Raw genomic sequence first — 19,372 nt, forward strand, 5'->3', positions numbered from 1 at the left:
TCATGAGTGATTTAATGATTTAATTCACACAACAGCCAAATATAGTCAAGCCTAAATGGACTGAACTTAAATCAAATAATCATGGGGATGATGGAACTTATAATCAAATGTGTGTATATGTGTATACATACATATGATTCTTTATTTTCTTGGACAGTCTTTAATAATTGTGGCATCATACATTCTAAAGCTGAAAGCAACCTCAGGTGGTCATCCGCTTCTATGCCTTTCTTCAAGAGACAAGCAATTATTATCCCTGTGATCTATTAAGCCACATTTTCTTTAGCATGTGACAGCTAAGGTGATGCTGATCGAAAAATACTGCTCTCCATTCCTAAACTATTTCACATGCACAGAGATGTTTAACAAGTGCCTTTTCAGAGCTATTATGAGAAAACACCAGCAGCCTTGGTTTGGAGTAGTAATTTATGACAGCTAGGTAAATGGTGTCCAAGATCACCTTGCTCACATTAGCCATGTAGTAGTTCTACCCCTGTACAGCAGTCTTTCTTTAACCCTGGTGACAAGTATGTAAAAAAAAAAAAAAAAAGTAACACCAGGAGTCCTACTTTAGTTGCTTACTCTGTTTCTTCTGTTACCTGCTGCCTCAGATCATCTGTCTCAGTAAGTTAACAGAGGAGGGAGTAGAGTGAGAAACTGCAGAGGAGTGAGTGAGTGTGAGAGGAGTGCAGTTAATAGGCGGCGTTGTGTCTGTTACTTGCCTCCCCAACCTCTCTTCTCTTTTGGTTCATTAACTAGAAATGGAGAAAGGTGAGGGAGATGAATTTAACTTGTTCTGACATTAGTGAGGGACAGGGAAGTGTGGCAGCTTCTATAATATTTCTGCCCCAGAGAGAGGTAATTGGAAAACGTGTTGTGTGGTTAGGTGTTGTAATGAAAAATAAAAGAATGATGGAGAACAGTGAAATCAAATTATAAGCATAAGGCAAGTGTGCTGAAGTTTTTAGCCACTTGCAAAATTGAGAGATACTATCAGGACTGTGCAAATACATTGTTCTGATTAATTTTCCTGGGGTGAAATATGAAAATATTTATAAAATCAAGGATCCTGCCATGAATATAATTTTTTTCTGTGGTTATAATAAACTAAAATAAGCCATAACTTGTATCTGTCTTAAATGGAACTGTGAAATGGTTACATGATAAAGAATTGCATAAAAAGATTTTACTGTGAGAGTGAAAAGTATCTGTCTTTGGGCATTACTCTAAATTGCTTAAAATGTTGAAAAATGTTCAATTAAAAAGTAGACTAATTTATCTTAGAGGGTTTTTCATTTGATTTTCTTTCATTTCATATTGTTATGGAAGTTGTATTTTATCACTCATTCTTTAGACCCCCTTTTTATGTATAAAGGCTACAGTTTTTCAATATGAAGGTAAAAGATTTCCACGTAGAAAAGAAATAGATCTTAATTTTAATGAAAACGAACAATTTCATTATAATTTGGAAAAATATATTTGGATTCCGGTTTTTCATTTTAGATGTGAAATGAAGATTTTAATTGTGCCTTCTTTTGTAAATTCCATAATAATATATTTGAAAAAATCATTGATATAAAGAAGGGGTTAATTGAGAAACATCATAATATACAAAGTCTTTCGCTTATATGAAGCTTTAAAGATATTCCATTGTCAATCCAAACAGAACAAACTAAAATGAGATAATTGAGAAGGTGCCCATAAAGTCAGCCTGAATATATTATCACAACTATATATGAGATAATATTTGTTTTAAAAAGATTCTATGGCACTGTAAACTCAGTCTCATTAGAGACTGCATTTAAAAGGCTTATAAAGTTACTCATTAATGTTATCTTCTTGTATCTCCACAGCTTTTTCATTAAAGAAAATTCAGCAGAAAGCATTTTCTCCTGATAGCAGGAACCAATTTGCAATAAATGTTCTGGAAACCACTAGGGAAGCCATTACTGAGGTCTAATAAAAACAGACAAGCGTAACTTGTTCTATATTTTTGTTTCAATCACATACAGATGAGACCCCGCTTTCTACACCAACCGCAAGAGACAGCCTTGACAAACTTTCTCTAACTGGGCATGGACAACCACTGCCTCCAGGTTTTCCATCTCCTTTTCTGTTTCCTGATGGATTGTCTTCCATAGAGACCCTTCTGACTAACATACAGGTGGGTGTTTTTGCAATCTTAAAGAAGGAAACATGGAACACCCTGTAGTAGATTTTTTTCCAAAATTCATACTGTTCCAACCTAATCTATTCATTAGGTTGACTGAATCATGGTATTAAACTTTTTCAAGCAATTTAGTTTTTAAACTTGCTACCCTAATCGAATTGGTTTAGAAATATTCAAATATGTATATTAAGCCGTAATAAAAACTTAGATGAATATGACATGGGCATTTTAAAATCATTCTGCCTAAACACTCTCTTTATTGCAGACTAATGGGAGGAATTTAGCTGTTTAAGTTTGCTTTACTAAACGACAGCACGTGAGTTCTAATACATGTTTATTTATTTATAAACTGCTGGCCTTACGGTGAAGAAATGGTATGTTTAGTCATTTAAAATATGTCTAATATAGAAGAATAAAGAAATCCCTTCTTTCATAAATAAGTTTATTTCAATTAATAGGGTTTCTTCAAAGAATAGACTTCAAAAAGCCAAAGCAAGCCTTCCATGAATTTCCTATGTGGTCTTCAGGATGTATATTTTACATACAGTACATTATGAGTCAAAAATACTTACAGTTAACAATAACATAGAGCATGGAGCCAAGATAATAAGAGTGTTTGGGATAGAAGAAAGCGTAATTTTCTTGCCCACACATGAAGTGATCATGTGGACCCCAGATGGAGATTTTTGTCATCTACTTCTCCATATTTGGAGTAACTAGTAAGTAGTAGGCACAGGCTTGCAGATGCTTTTTTTAAAAAAAAAAAAAATTTTTTTTACTCTAACACTTCATCCTCAGTGACATTTTTCTGTACACATATCCTATCATATTAAACTTTCTCCCAGTGGGAATGTAATTAATTTTATTTACCTCTCCAAGGACATAACAGAAGGTCTTTAATGTAACATATCTTCTCATCTATTAATATGGCATTTTTAATAGTAATGTAATTAGAGTCTCCGAAACTGTATTCAACTTTAAGGTTTAAGGTTCTATATCTCAGTAATTGAAATAAATCATCAATCTCGCCTAAATTTAATCATGGCCAAATAGTTGATTATATTTTGGAATAAAGATAAGACTTTTTCCCCCCTAATTTTCACCCTCGTTATTGTTTTCTATGAGGTAGAGCTTTTAGTGAATTCTCCTTGTCAAATCAAATGCTTTCAGAAAATACTTGTTAATATTTCTGAATTTAAGTTCTGAAAAGTAAGGGAACAATTCATTTTCTTATGTATACAGCTCCTTATGAAGCAAAGGAAAAGCTCTTTAGGCCAGTGAGAATTTAATTTCAATTTCAGCAAAGAAAACATTCCTGAGATTCACCAGTGCAAACCAGCTTGCTCGTCTGAAGAGTAGGTTGTACATAGGGACTCTTGCGTTGTAAGTGACACCGCATCAAAAAGTCAAATACTGTCAGTTTGGGAGTATTCATCCACCCACTTTAATCCAGAAATACTCAGACTATATTACCCACATCACCTCAAAGTGTAATTATTCTTACCAAAAAAAAAAAAAAAAGAAAGAAAAGAAAATTTTGGTTTTAAAACATACAGGTTTTAGACAAATACTTTATTTACTGAAAGTGGCTCTAGATTTAATATGCTCTCCTTTCACCCATATGCTTTAAAGACATATTTTGGTAATAGTTGATGACAGGATGACAGACAAGAAAAACCAAATTATATCTAGTCTCAAATTATAGGGATCTGGGTCTGATAAAGTTAGAACACCTATAATATGAATTCTTCATTAAAAATAAATTAAGCTTGTGCACTTCAGTCTTACATATATGTATGTTTGTATATAGATGCAGTTATTTATATGAATATATTTAATATATGTATATATATGCACATATGTGCACATAATGTAAAATAAATAAATAACATGGTCCATGCATAGAGAAATACACACACACATATTTAGGTCAGTAATGATTTCACATCATTTTACAAAAGGTCGTAGATGCTAACTTTTTTATTATTGCCACATTTATTGAGTTATAGTAATATCCTAGAAATAGTACGGAATGTTTAAATAATAATGACCCAGGATTATTGGGCATATAGTATAAATGTGCTTGCTGTCTAAATTCTAATTTGGGTAATTACATTCTGCCTACCTTAATTTCTTTTGCAGTTTCAGTTATATTTAATGGGGTTCTCTGCTTTCTGTCAAAATGGTAACACACTTTTTGTATAGTAAGTTTAAAGCTCCTTATTTACTTTGAAGATATGTTTTATTAAAATCAGTAACCAAAAAAACCCTTCAAAATAATGTTTAAAGTGTTATTGTCCTAATAAGTCAATAATTTAACATCATGATATACTATAATTTGACAATTCAGAATTTTTAAGTTTGTAGTGATTACTGTAGATGTCCTCTCCATGACATCATTATCTAAATTAAATTTTTATAAATGTTATTTCTTTGTGCTTTAAAAGAAGACCTGTAGAAAAATACTGTAGTTATATATAAAATTTATTTTTCTATTTAAACATTTAAATTTATAGAATATACATTAAAAATTGGGCACAAGATTTTTGTTAACTACTTGAGCATATGCTGCTTTCTTGACATTTGAGTATTTTCAAAATTAAAAGTGATAATGGATAAAGATATCTATGGTAAAGGATAATAATTTTACTTTAGTGAGGGATATGAATACATTTCAGTTTTTGCTTTTTAGAACTGCTTTTGTTTACATGGAATTTTATTTGTTTTTTTTCAATGTGGGAAATCTTTCATTATGGCTTCCTCATTCAACCATGTCCATGGAGAACTAACTTTCTGTGAGGTTTTACATGAGACTAAAATTTCAACATCAATTGACTGAACATACCACCTTTGAACACTGGATACCACTTGAATATCTTAAAGAAGAACTCTACCCACTATCCTCAATCTGAACTTTTATGCTATAAATTACAACTAGAATCTGTTGTAATACATAGGATTGTGGACAAATTATTTACTTTGTTTATCTACCTTATTACAGATACGATATTAAAAATGGCTTACAACTATTAATATAAGAATGAGTAAATAAATAAAAAGTGGAAATGTAAAATAAAGGTAGAGAATATAAAATTTAGTTAGGGATGAAGTTAGCATTGAAGATATTTGTCATAAGGTGATATATAATAGGAGTCTAGTTTACTATGATTTGGCTACACGGAGGAATTAAGCAAACAAGGAAGGCCTATGAGGGGTATTAGAAATGGCAGTCCCAGATTGATTCACTGTGGTCTAATAAATGGGCATAATCCAACCATGGTTATCTAAGAAATATTCTCTACTTCTGTGTTTGAAGAAAAATATGAAATAAAAAAAAAAAAAACTTTAAGTGTAAGACTGAAATACAGTCATGTGTCCCCCTTCTGAGAAATGTATTGTTAAGCCATTTTGTCATCCTGTGAATTTCATACACACTGAGGCTCTGTGGTCTAGCCTATTGCTCCTAGGCTACAAACCTGTTACTACACTGAATACTGCAGATAACTTTAACATCATGGTAAGTATTTGTGTATCTAAACATATCAACACATAGAAAAGGTACAGAAAAAAGAATTTTATAGGACCATCATATGTGCAATCCATTGTAGTCTGAAACATTATGCAGCACATGACTGTATTCTGATTATCTATCTTCAATTCTTCACATTTCAATCTCACGGCCGATAGTTTTACTTTATTGTTTATTCATTTTAAAGAAATTAAATGTCTGCTCACTTACATTATTAATACACAAGTTTAATTATTTTAGAGTTAGACAAAATAATGAGGAGAAGACTTTTCAAAAAACTCCAACAAAATAGAACACTGACTTCAAAATATGGGGAAGCTGAGATTATATATATTGGTCCTATATTATATGTTTTTATTTTTAGTCATAACTATATATTATGAGTCTTCTCCACTTTTTTTTCTGGTACCATTTGTGAAAGGAAATCATAAAAAACAGGAAAATATACTCAGTATTCTAAAAAAAAGTTTATTGTGATAAAGAGAATAGCAATAATCTCTTCAATACCTCAACTATATACTGTATCTATTAATTTATATCAGATACACTATAATAGTAAAATAAATAGTGGATGATCTTAATGTGTCTGTCTCTATGCTAATTAGACAAATTACATTGACTCTTATTTATAACTCCATACAGTGGATTTCATTGTTATCCTCATTTTACATATGAGAATATGGAGGCAGATATGGTCACACAGTGGTAGTGGAATATGGATTTAAATATAGACAAGTTGATTCCAGAGCCATGTTGCCATATTGCCACCCATGATCATATGAATCACAAGATGGTTTTATACCCGGAAGGACTTTTTAATGGGAAGCCTGTCATACATGTACTTCTGAGAACAATAACCATAACATTAAACTGGATATAGTTGTATCTTTTGTTACAAGAGCTTGTCTGAAAATGTGTCAGTTGATACTGTACTTTTTTTTTAATCTACAGAAGTTTCTAGTTACAAAGAGTCCTATAGAAACAGTAAAAGAATTTTTAAAAAAGATTAAATATCTGGAGAGTTCTGATCTAAGCTTAGTCAACTCTCTATTTGGGATTTTCAATTTGTCACCTGATCGTTCTGGACCTTGGTTTTTCCATCTTTAAAACTGTTTGGTTAGAATGGTGATTGCTAAAATTGTCTTTGACTAAGGTATTTTACTCTCATTAGATGCAACACATTATTGAGCACAAATTTTAAGTTTCAGTGATACTCAAGGAACCTACTTCTCATCTGATTCATTAATAAATTTTTATAAAATACAAGCCTGGACCAAGGATCTACGCAGTTTATTAAGAAATGTTTCTTTCTTACCAATATTACTTGAAATCCTCTTATATAAGCATATATTTATACTTTCTAAGCTATAAATAGTATAAACATTGCTAGATATATTACAGTACTTTTTTTTCCTTAAAAAACTTATTCTCTGAAGAAAATGATGAAAATGACTTAATTTACAAAGTAGATCATTTTAGGAAACAAAAACATTTGTGTATTAATATGACAACTATCATGCCTCACTTACAGAAAATAAATTTAAAGCCAATCCACTATTGTCTCTTACCATTGCTGTGCCATAGAGTGAGTAAGCTTAAAATGTGTTTCTTTAGAATTGTCATTATCCAACTCCACTATCCTGAAATCTGACCTTTCCTTGAAGAAAAATTCATATTCTAAACCTTCTGTTCTTTACTGTAATTCATATTGTTGCCACAGCATTTTGCTGGATACTGCATGTCCAAATGAGACCTAGAATTTAATGTGACCTTTTGCACATGATCTACCTGGAAAATTTACAGAAGTTACTTACACAAATCTGAAAGTACTATTATCATTGATGGGTAAAATGGTGTCCTAATGATTTGTAGATTTTGTGCACACTACTTCCTATTGCTTTTCACAGCCCTCTGCTGTATTGATATTTAGTCAGTTTTCTGTACTTTTTGAAGCAGAGCTGTCACTGGCAGTAACATACTTTTGCATATGCATCAGCTTGGCTCTAGTACAGATTTTTGTTCACACTGGACTCCTGATGTGCACTGATTTAAAGTCTAAAAATTAAATTTAATTTTATATAGCTTATAAGTAGTCTCTAGAGAGTACTGGATCCTAAAAGCTAATATTTTTCAGACATAATCAGCAGGAATAGGTAATGTACCACCATTAGCCACATTAGTAGCAACTGTAACAAAAGGAAACAGTAGACATATATGCTCTCAGCAACTTCATTCTTTACAACGAATATTAATATAAAATTACACAAATTAGAATTGCAGTTTAACATTATTCAACATGTTTATTCATAATGATTATTTCATATTTAAAGAACACCAAAATATTGTGTTTTGTCAGCCAAGGACAATAATAGTTTAATAGTAATTTATTTTAAACAGCTACTGATAATACAACCAATCAACACATTAAGTGGTGCCAACATTGGCATCTTGCTAAATAATCTCTAGACATTGCACAGAGAGTACATCTTTCAAAGATAAGTCAACAAGAGCAATCAGAGCAGAAAATTAGAATTTGGTATCTTAGAATTAAAATACTGCTAAACTAAAGTTTTAATTGGGGTGATCTAAAAGGGCACTTGATGTAATGATCTCTTTCATTTGTTACTAATTATTTGTTCCTGATGAAGAAGAAGAATATACAGGAATGTTGCGGAATTGAGTTAAGATGGCAGTTTCCTTAGCAGCTATGTTTTATTGTTAAACAACAAAAGAGTGGGGAGGGGCAAACTGTCACATAGAAATCCTGCTTCAACTTGTTTCATATCACAAGAATTATATCAGGAAATTCAGGTTCAGGTATAACAAATATGAAATAATTTATATGTGCCTGAAAGAAAATAAAAATGGCTTATGACAATGCTATAGGCTACATTAGTAGGCTAAAGTAAGACGACATCTCTATTGGACTTACAAGTCAAGCTGGAGTTGAAATTCCTGATTCAAAATGCTCACATTATTTCTTAGGAGGGGCGTACATCCTGGAGTACATCTACAAATGGCATCAACTTCCATCTCATCTATAATTTCAACTGAAAACTTCAGTATCTGATATTCACAGACCATGGCAAAATATCTTCTTCAAAATGTCATTTTGTATTTCTGAAATGAAAAGAAGTTTTAGCTCTAATTTTTAATAACTAGAGAAAATATGGAGAATGCTTTTATGTGTTTAACATATTTTCATAATCTCATTCTCAAAAATACCTACTGCTAAATTTTTTAAAAGCACACAGTAAGTCAAATTATATATATACATATATATATATATATCTTCATAATCAGTTGCATGAATAAATAAACTTTGTTTTTACCATATGTTCTTTTAAATTTTTATGGTGTCAAATAGTTTCCTAAAAGTTATTCTCAGTTTATCACAACTATCTTGAATGACTTCTGAAAAAATAATGCACTCCTAAGCCACCAAGTTTTGGATGCCTTAAATATATTATACATCTCAAGAAAAAATATAGCCATATTATAATTTCTGTTTATGAGATTTTTAAATCTATTATATGCTAGGCACTCTCTAGGCCCTGGGGACATAGTGCTGAACAAGTGAAAAATGTCGTGGCTCAGAGAGCTTACATTTTAGTGGAGGAGATGCAACATAAATCAGTAAACAAATAAATATGTGACAATATCATATAATGATAAATGCTATGAAGAATTTTAACGAAAGAGTAACAAGATACATATGAACAGCTATTTCGGATAGGATGGTAAGAGAAAGTCTCTCTTGAATGGTGACTTTGAGCAAAGATGAAATGAAATGAGAGTATAAGCCACGTAAAGATCTAGAGGTAAAGCATTCAGGAGGGAACAGAAAGAGCAAAATCCCTGGGGCAGAAACAAATTGTTGCATTGAGGAACCAAAAGAAGACCTTTTCGGCTAATGTAATCTTAGTAGGGAGTAGGAGAATGAGCTCCAAAGAGAAAGGTGAGTACTGCCAAGATCATGGGAGGTTGCATAATCCATGTCAGATAATTACTTGTGGAAGAATTGCAGCCTAATTTTCTTTTCAGTTCTTATTTTTTAGTTACACTTATGTGCAGCCCTCGTTTAGCTTTGGTTCTAGATATTCTAATTAGAAGCAATTGAACCTGCATGCCATAAATATTTGTCTTCCTAAAATAGTTTAATTAGAATGAGAAGTTTTATGTATTGGTTGTAGTATCTGCCTAGTGAGTGCAGAGCATAAGAGTTAAAGAATTTGGTAAGTGGGTTATTCTTTTTAAAAATGCGTATCTGTCCTAGTGAGTGCAGAGTGAATGCATAAGAGTTAAAGAATTTGATAAGTGGGTTATTCTTTTTAAAAATGCTTTTAAGTAATGAACGAAATGTGCTTTGTACCAAAATATTACCATTCTGAATACCTTCTTTGTACAGGGACTCTTGAAAGTTGCCATAGATAATGCCAGAGCTCAAGAAAAACAGGTCCAACTGGAAAAAACAGAGCTGAAGATGGATTTTTTAAGGGAAAGAGAACTAAGGGAAACACTTGAGAAGCAGTTGGCTATAGAACAAAAGAATAGAGGTATTTACAAATAAGCTTAATACTTCATACAAAATATTCAACATAATGATACTGTGTTTGATGATTTACTTTGAAACTAGTTTGTTTTGTTTTGTTTTGTTTGTTAATTTACCTATAGCTAAAGTTCAGAGTAGAATTTGAATCCTGGGCTGATTATATTTCTTAATCTTCACAGTAGGTGTTTTCTCTTTTGTTCCCATCTTAGGGAATTGAAATATATCCATTATATTAATAATCATATAATTTTTATTGCTCATAGAGTTTAACAAATTCATGTCCTTTAAGATAAGAATGAGCTCTGATGACAACCATGAAGAAAAGTTTATGTTCATTCACAATTGTCCTTTGAAAAACTCAAAACTTAAAATTATAAAGCTAAAATAGAAAATACTGATTATTCAAAAAAGCAGGTTTAGTAACATATTTGCCAACTGAAATTGAAGACTGAATATCTAAGAAAATGACCAAAGTTAAGTTAATTTTCATTCTGAATGTCTTATTTTCATCCAACAATGTCAAATACACAGAGTAGAAGCTGACATAAATTCTTACTGATTAAAAATAATGATATTATTGATATGTGAATTGCTTCTTTTAACACACTGTACAATGAATGTATAGGTAATTTGAAGGTCATTTATATTTATATGTTTATTTTATGTATGAATTTGAAGAGCATCTTCTTTATAACCAACTCACCCTTTGCCTTAACTATAAGATTTTCCTAAATATTCTAGAAAGTAAGTGGGTCTCCTTTTATCTGTTTTAATAAGTATTCAATATAAATATTCTCCTTTTATGTATTTAATATGGTCATTAAAAAAGCATTGTTTCTGTTTTGCTTTTAAAACTAGCAGGATTTACCAGGTTGTTTTATTACTTACTATGAAGCGACAGCTAATGAGTTCCTGGGATCAGGTCAATCTGGGAAGGTGTCACCCCAGATGTATATCATAGTTCTAAAAATTATGTGGCTTCACGTAGATTTAGGTGTTAACAAATACTCAAAACAAGATAAACATTGATAGTGGATGTGTTCCAAGTGAATAAGGAAGTTTGGTCAAAGAGTTCAATCTGTGAAACCATCTTCCATGAGATAGCCAGGTCTTGATTTTGTTCTTACTTGATTTTGTCTATTCTCTTTTAAAGACTGAAAGGCAAGCCCTTGATTTCCTAAAGTAACCCTTTGGTTGATTGAGAGACCTTCAGAAAATTTTTGGTTCAAACTTCTTAGGAAGATTTACCTTCTGTTTTATTTAACCACTAGAGGGCAAAACTTTCACAGATCACACCATGAACTTCCCATTTAATTAATTATGAACAATAAGTTAAAGGTAATAACTATCAATACTTACCTATTATGAATGTGTCTATTGAAGCAGCGTATTACTCTGAAGAGAGAACATAGCAATCCCATTTGGTTCAATCTCATGGGAAGAAACAGTGAGAGGTCAATGGCAATGTACCGAGTATTGAGCCCGTAGAGCCACAAGACTGTACAATTGAAATAAATATTTCAGAAATTACTGTTTCTTTTTAAAGAGACTTATAAATAATTATCTTTGGAAAGGGAAATAGAAGGCAAGTAACTTTGTTAAGGTAAGCATATGATTTTCACACTTAAATAAAGCAAATTAGCATTTATTTGAAATCAGTTTTAATTACTTTTCTTATAAGATTGTAGCCAATGTACATTTTGTTTAAAAAACAAATTTTTAAAAAATACGTGATATAGCAACAATAAACTTAACATGTTAATGGGCTGCCATCTTAAAAATAATAATTATAGTAATAAAAACAGGATATGTGAAAATTAGAAATTAAAACTAAAATACTTACTTGGACCATTATTACCTCATCTTACATTTTGACTAAATATTGCATTAAATAAATGTGTTATTGTGCTTCATCCATAGTAAGAAATCAGGTAGTAAACTTGGAATGATTACTTTTTATGACAAACAGAAAAATTTTCTCATACTGATTCTGTAACATTGACATCCACAATGTTTATCAACCATCAAAAAAATGATTTTGAAGAAAAACACATATATGCTTCCCATATATCGATTAGTTGCCATATATATGGAGTAAAAGTTTAAAATACATTTTGGGAAGAACGTTTATTTGCTATCATTTATTGATTATATATAATATACAAACATTCAAATTGTCCAGTAGGAGAAAAGTGTTTCATAATTGACTTTTTGTATTGTAATCTACTTTTTTACATAAAGAACACATTATTGTTATTGGTAGCACATTATTGTTAGCAGTGAGATTTTATACTCCACCAGATTTCTGCAGAGTGAAAGTATAATACATTTCTTGAAATATTTTATAGTGCTATATGTTTGCTGTGTTGAAATTATCTCAGAAAATAACTTCATCCAAACAAAAACATTTCTACTTATATATGTTAACAATAACTGAGAGTATTTTGCTCCTAATATGTAAAAAATATTTATTGCATCTTCTAAAATTTTAAGAAAGAATTATTTAAAACAGAGCTGGTTTAGCTTTCTTTTCCAAAACATTTGTAGTAGAAATGTTCCATTTGCTACTCAAAATGGGTATCCCATAAGAAGACAGGAGGCACAACTTATAAAGGTTTGCCTGTTCAAATGACTCTGCACTATTCTGATTCAAGGACAGAGAACTAAGCCACAAAAGTCATTTAATCAAGCTTCCTTAAGCAGTGAATACAAATATTTACTAAAATTAGTTTCCCATTAAATTTATCTTTACATATGACAATTAAAGCGATTCTTGCAATGTAATAGTTCAAGGCTAACATAAAAAAATTGGCCTCCTTGGATGTTTTACTGAGAATATTTTAGGCAAAGGTGGTTTTTTTTCAAACTTCCTCTTTGTAGGTTGACTCAGTCCAATGGGAAAACCAAATGAATAATATAAAAAACATAGACCAATTGTAAATTAGCAGCATTACAAAAATTAAAAAAAAAATAATAGTGTCTATACATTCTTTTCTAGCCATAGTTCAAAAGAGGCTAAAGAAGGAGAAGAAGGCAAAGAGAAAATTGCAGGAAGCCCTTGAATTTGAGACAAAACGGCGTGAGCAAGCAGAACAGACGCTAAAACAGGCAGCTTCAACAGATAGTCTCAGGGTGTTGAATGGTAAGTTATGCATGACTAACTTTCACTTTTAATATTCAAAGGACAATTTAGACATGTGTTTGTGGTTTTGTATATTTTTACGTCTTGTGATTCATTCAACTATGCTTGTAACTGAAAGCATGGTGGAAAGAATGTGTTGGGAGAAATGCCTTATTTCATAGGTGCTCCCACTGTTTTGATTCTTAACTCCAGAATATGGGACCTAGCATTGTTTCTCTGCTTAACAAATTGTATTTCTACTGAAACATGCTAAGATATCAATCTGAAAGCCTTCTACCCCCTGTCCTATTTTATGAACAATGTTGCATTACTTATCTATTCAAATCATCTCCAAAATTTTATGGTTATGGTTTTTGTTCAACCTTTAAAAGATGACAAAGATTTCTGTAATTTTAATTCAGCAGCAAGGTAACAGGTTGTCCTTTTTTTATAAAGGACAATAGGAATCAAATGAAATATGTGTCACTCTTACCTTTCTGTGCTTTTAGACTCTCTGACCCCAGAGATAGAAGCTGACCGCAGTGGCGGCAGAACAGATGCTGAAAGGACAATACAAGGTAGGAATTTGCAGAAGGCTATAAATCTAGATCTTGCTATATGAGTTTTTCCTTAGCTTTAGCCTGCTATTCAAGCATGTAGCCTACCATCTGGGCCACATCAAAACAAGTTCAAACAAGGTCAAGTTCATCTTGCTTGTTTATATGAGTGAATTCATTTTGTGCTGATAGATTTTCTTTAAATTAACAGGTCATTTCTGTTTATACAATGCAATTAAAAAGGAATAATTAATTTTAAACAATGTATGATTTAATCTTGGACACAGTAAATGTGTTTTATTGAATGTTTGAAGCCCAATCTAATGCAGGAAGGGTTTATAAGTTCTATGCTACATAAATAAAATTGTGAGTTAATCAAATAGGTAGTCCTTACAATTTAAAAACGTCTAACTACTCATTTTTATGACAGTTACTACAAGATACATGCAAAATGGACTAGTTGAATGTTAACAATAAATAGGATTGTTTAGTTCCTATGTGGATTTTCCAAATGTTCTGTATGCCATTATATACATTTTAATAATACAAATCTGCTGAGCAAAATCATATATAGAATACCAAAGGGAGTTGTTTTAAACACTCAGTGGAGCTAAATATAAATGCAGCCGAGACTCACTATTAGGAAGGAATAAAATCAGAAGGTAGCATTTATAGTCAAACATCTATTCTAGACAACAAACTCAACAAAACAACAAGAATACTAAACAGTAAAAAGAGCATTTGTTTTCTATGTTAAATGAAGATGATTCTTCAAAGGGAAGCCTAAAATGATTAACTGCCATAATCCTCCCAATTGCTTTTATTTTGCATTTTAAGCTCAATCATTTTTAGGATATTGTATGACATTAATTGTGTTACTTAATCAGCTGCAAAAGTGTCATTCTTGGCTTAGTGTAAAGGAAATATACTTTCGTAAAGCATTATATGTACAATAAGTAACGATCAGAAACTTGAAGTAACATTCCTGGGGAAAGAATGTTACCTTTTTGTGTGTATATTTATTTTACCTGAGGCCATTATAATTAGTTTTAAATCCTAAAGCTTGAACCATATGTTAATAGGAGACATCTCCTTGGATGTACAAGATTAATGCAATTGTAGACGGAGAAAAGATCTTAATTTTTAGAACATTACGGATTTCAGCACAATTATTTATGTGTGTGTTTGCATGTATAACATCACCAAAATTATAAGAATTCTATTGCATCTTATAAGAATTGTATACAGATGTTAACAAACTGCTGTTAACAAAAACCAGTCCACTTTATCAGGAACCATAGCCTCAATAAGGAAAATGTAAATGTCAGTGCCTGTTTGTATACGCTGGGACTACTCATGCACTAACTTAGATAAAGTTGAAATGTTCTAAGAAAGCACGTAAGCCCCTAGGTAGGTGTGATATATAAATTATCTGGTATACACAGAATCTTCAAGGTGGTCCAAACTCAATCTAGAAAACATTATAGGCAATATAGTTCTATATATACATGAGAGATTTATTGTTAATATTAAGAAGTGATTAAACAATTATTAAACATTTTTATAGTTGACATAATATGTATGCCATGAGTTTGCTACCAGCAACATTTTGGTCATTAATCATGTTATGCTTATTTTTATTTGAATCTATAAAATTCACATATATTCAAGTATAAACTTCAATATGTTCAAGGCCTTGCTGTATGAGGTTGAAATATTGACAACTCCCAATTTCCATTGTTGTGATTTGCTTATTCTGAAGAAAAGTTTTAATCACAAATCACCTTCCTTTTGGCATCTAGAATGCTATCAGTTGAGGAACACAGTAAACCCACCCAAACAACTTCAAGATTAGGGAAACAAAACATTTAAAGCAAAATATAAATTATTATGGGATTATTTTTGCTTTAATTTGTAATATGAAATCTGTATTCACTTCATCCATTCATTCAGCTAGTCAATTGTATTATCAAAATGCACAGTTTTCAATAAAGCACTTTACTCATATTTGTGATAAGTATTAGACAATATGGGTTGTACCCAAACATAATTTTAAGAAAACACTGAGTATAAATGTTTCCTTTTTAGTTGCTAAGAAGGCATTTCACCAGCAGTTGGACTATTTCAAGACTTTTAAAATAGAGCAAAGAGATCATTTTTTACTACTCTAACCCCATTAAATTAACTATTTAGCCCTTTGAATTATTTTTTACAAACTTAGACTAAATTAATACATTTGGAAGCTAACAGAATACAATTAACTGTGAGCAGAAGAAATCAAAGGAAGACTGTACTTAATTAAATGTTGTCTAAGCACAAGAATGAGAAAGGCAAAAAAGAAAGAACCAGAACTCATTACTAATTTGTGAAATGGTCTATGTCATGCATTTTGGGAGCTGTGAGCACCTGCTACTTCACAATTCAAGAATGACAAACACACAGAGCCTCTTGCTTCCCTGGCCCTCTCTCTCCCAGTGTCCCCAAGCCCAGGTGTTATGACATTCTTGCTCCTAAGCCAGCCATAACTGAAAATATTTTGTATTCCAAAATAAACTCAACTTATTGAAAAAGACAAAATAAGCCCACAATTTTTTATGCACGTCATGTATTTATTTATTTACTTTTTAACATTGTGGCAATAAATAAATGCCACACATGGCCCGAGAGTTAGTCACCTAGAAGTTGGGCACTTAAATACTGCTTAAGTGCCAAATAATTACCCCTAAATAAGAACTCTAGGTTAAGCTAAATATTGCCTCATTGGCATTTTGTATCACCATTTCCATAAACCTACAGAGGTGGGAAAGAGGAAACCAGAAAGCAGTTTAGAAAATATTTCTGAGGAAAGAGCCCCTAAATAATTTACGTTTCTTGATAAGGTAAATCAGCTCGTGGTACACAGGGATAAATTTTTCATTGCTGATATTTCTACTAACTAACTCAAAATTCATGAGTTTGGAGGAGATATTATGAATGCAGAATAAACATCCAGATATTTTTTAAAAAAACATGTTTCAGGAATTGAATTATGTGGCCATTAACTCTCTTATGCCTTAAGTCATACAGATTTATATGTCATAATTTGTTTTGGAGTTTGAAAAATTTATCCTACTTTGAAGTTTTCTCTAAGATTTTTTTGAATATATAGAGTAAGCAGAGTACATATAAACACTAATTGAGGAGTTTTGTGGACTAGTCAATAAATATCCTTCAAAACCCCTTCTGCCTCTACACACATAAAGCCACACACACACACACTCTTTATGTAGCCAAATGTATTATATGATGGCTTTTGTCAGTTAGGTCCTAGTCTTATTACATTCTCTCTCCTTAGGCAATGGCATTTACTTAAATGATTTCTTTAACCTACATATTTTGAATATTTGTAAAGATATATCTCCACCCCATTCAGACATCTCTTAGAAGCTGCAGATAATAATGTCCAACTTTTTATTTGATTGTCTCACAGAGCCCTCAAAGTTCAATGCACAAACCTGAAAGTTTCCTCTTCTCCGCAGACCTGTCTTCCTCCAGTGTTCCTTCCCTGTGGTACCTTCATTCATCCAATCCAGTATCCTCCTTTCTATATAAAGAAGGAAGAATGTAGCTTGACGATTGCCTCCTTACTCCCTCACCCTCTGCATCCAGTCACAACTCTTTCCCTGCAATCTCCGTGGAAGCTTTTTGTTCTTGTTTTCCTGAAAGTTGTACTTCTTTCCTTACCTACCAGGGACATGTTTCTCTCTTCCTTGCCTTTACCTACCCACTCTTTAAGTCCGAGCTTAGAAGTCAGTAACTCGAGGAACACTTCCTAGACCCCTCACTCTGCCCCTGTGGCACCTCCCCCACCAACTAGTTTGGCCTCTTAGAGATTCTTGTCACACCTTTTACTTGTCCACAGGAACATACTGTATATACGTATTAATAGTTCCTTGTCCAATGCCTTTTCTTCTCTCCCTGGGAACTGGAACAGAGCATGAACCATGCCTATTGGTTCACTACTGTGCCCTATTGTCTGGCATAGTGTTTGGCACATAGTGGTGCCACTATGTATTCCCTCGAGGAATGAATCAGCCATTGATAAATTAGGATGTATATTAGATCTTGTGGCTATGAAGATCCTTATTGTTCTGACATTTCTCAGTATTTGGTTGGAGAGACTGATGGAAGGAAATAAAGGGTGACATGATTCTGTCAAAGAAAGTCAGAATTACAAATTCTGGCATAATGAATGCCTGTATCTATAGCTGAATTAACAGTATATGTTCATGCTTCTTTGCGTGCATTTCTCATTTTCTTTTCTTCTTTACATGTTTGACCTAAGATTTGGATTCTGTAAATACTCACATCCAACTTTCCATTTAAAATTCATATTTAATTTAACATACCATAATCACATTTCCTAACCAGCATTTTCTTCTTTTGTTTAATACGCATTAACCTCATGCTTCTTTTCTGGTTTACTTATTATAATTGCAAATGGTAAAATTGTTTAGGTGATCAATACATAGATATGATTTATAACATGAACAAATCATGGATATTGCTGTTCCATCTATGTCTCTTGTAAAATTTTCAAAAAGTTTTGAAAGTTCATTTTCAAAATGGTACTTTTTTGTTTTTACTTTTTAAGTAAAGTCCTGCCTTCTTAAACAAAAAAAAATTGTCAAAATCAAATGGGGACATAGTAGTTCCTCTGACATCTTAGAATATCTGCAAGTTCTGCTTGCAAAATCTTGACTTCACTTGCAAGTACATCTCTTTTATTTACATCCAATGGCCATAATCAAAACTGTTTGGCTTTTTATTCTTTTTTGACTGATCTCAGATCATAGAAAAGCAAATATTCTTCCAATAAAAAGACATAAAAGACTTGCCTTCACATTAACAATCTCCTTTTTTCCAATTTAAAAATATCCTCTTTCTGCTTTCTAGATATTTAGAGATACATGCTGAATTTTAAAATTATCCATTATTTAACAAATATTTATTCAATGTTGATGCTATGCCAAGCATGGTTTTAGGATGTTACTGCCTTAGCATTGGGAAATAACTTTAAGATACATTAAATTTCTTTATTGTGCAAAAGAGGAAATAGAGGCTTGGTGAGAGTAGATGACTTGTTAAAAGTAACACCAAGAGTTTATTGGAGTTGGGATCATAATGTAGTAAAGTTGCTTTCCACATTGCCTTATGTTCTTCCTGATTGCTTTTAAATTAGGATTGTTAAATTATGCCGTCTTTGCTCCTTTATATGACTATTATTATTATTTCTTTAGTAACTTACAGCTTAAAGTATCATACTTCATGTCATTCTTATGAAGGGGATTTATATCTTTGATCAAGCTTTAGTATTAAATCAAATGTTCTACCACTTAATGAATTTCCTAGTAATACATCTTTTCATTGAGACTTAGATATGTTAATAATGGGTGGAAGTATT

The 19,372-nt window shown here is 31.8% G+C and overlaps 1 protein-coding gene across 4 annotated transcripts in view; it reads left to right on the forward strand.

The window, feature by feature from the left end:
- Positions 1-19,372, forward strand: part of DACH1 (dachshund family transcription factor 1) — a 405,982-nt gene that overhangs the window by 356,314 nt on the left and 30,296 nt on the right. For all 4 annotated transcript variants that reach the window (XM_069467164.1, XM_069467165.1, XM_069467166.1 and 1 more), the window contains 4 exons: positions 2,013-2,164; positions 10,108-10,255; positions 13,250-13,393; positions 13,882-13,950. In XM_069467164.1, the coding sequence (XP_069323265.1) occupies positions 2,013-2,164; positions 10,108-10,255; positions 13,250-13,393; positions 13,882-13,950 (513 nt within the window). The remainder of the gene's footprint in view (positions 1-2,012; positions 2,165-10,107; positions 10,256-13,249; positions 13,394-13,881; positions 13,951-19,372) is intronic.

This window comes from Eulemur rufifrons, chromosome 4, assembly GCF_041146395.1.
Source record: "Eulemur rufifrons isolate Redbay chromosome 4, OSU_ERuf_1, whole genome shotgun sequence".
NCBI lineage: Eukaryota > Metazoa > Chordata > Mammalia > Primates > Lemuridae > Eulemur > Eulemur rufifrons.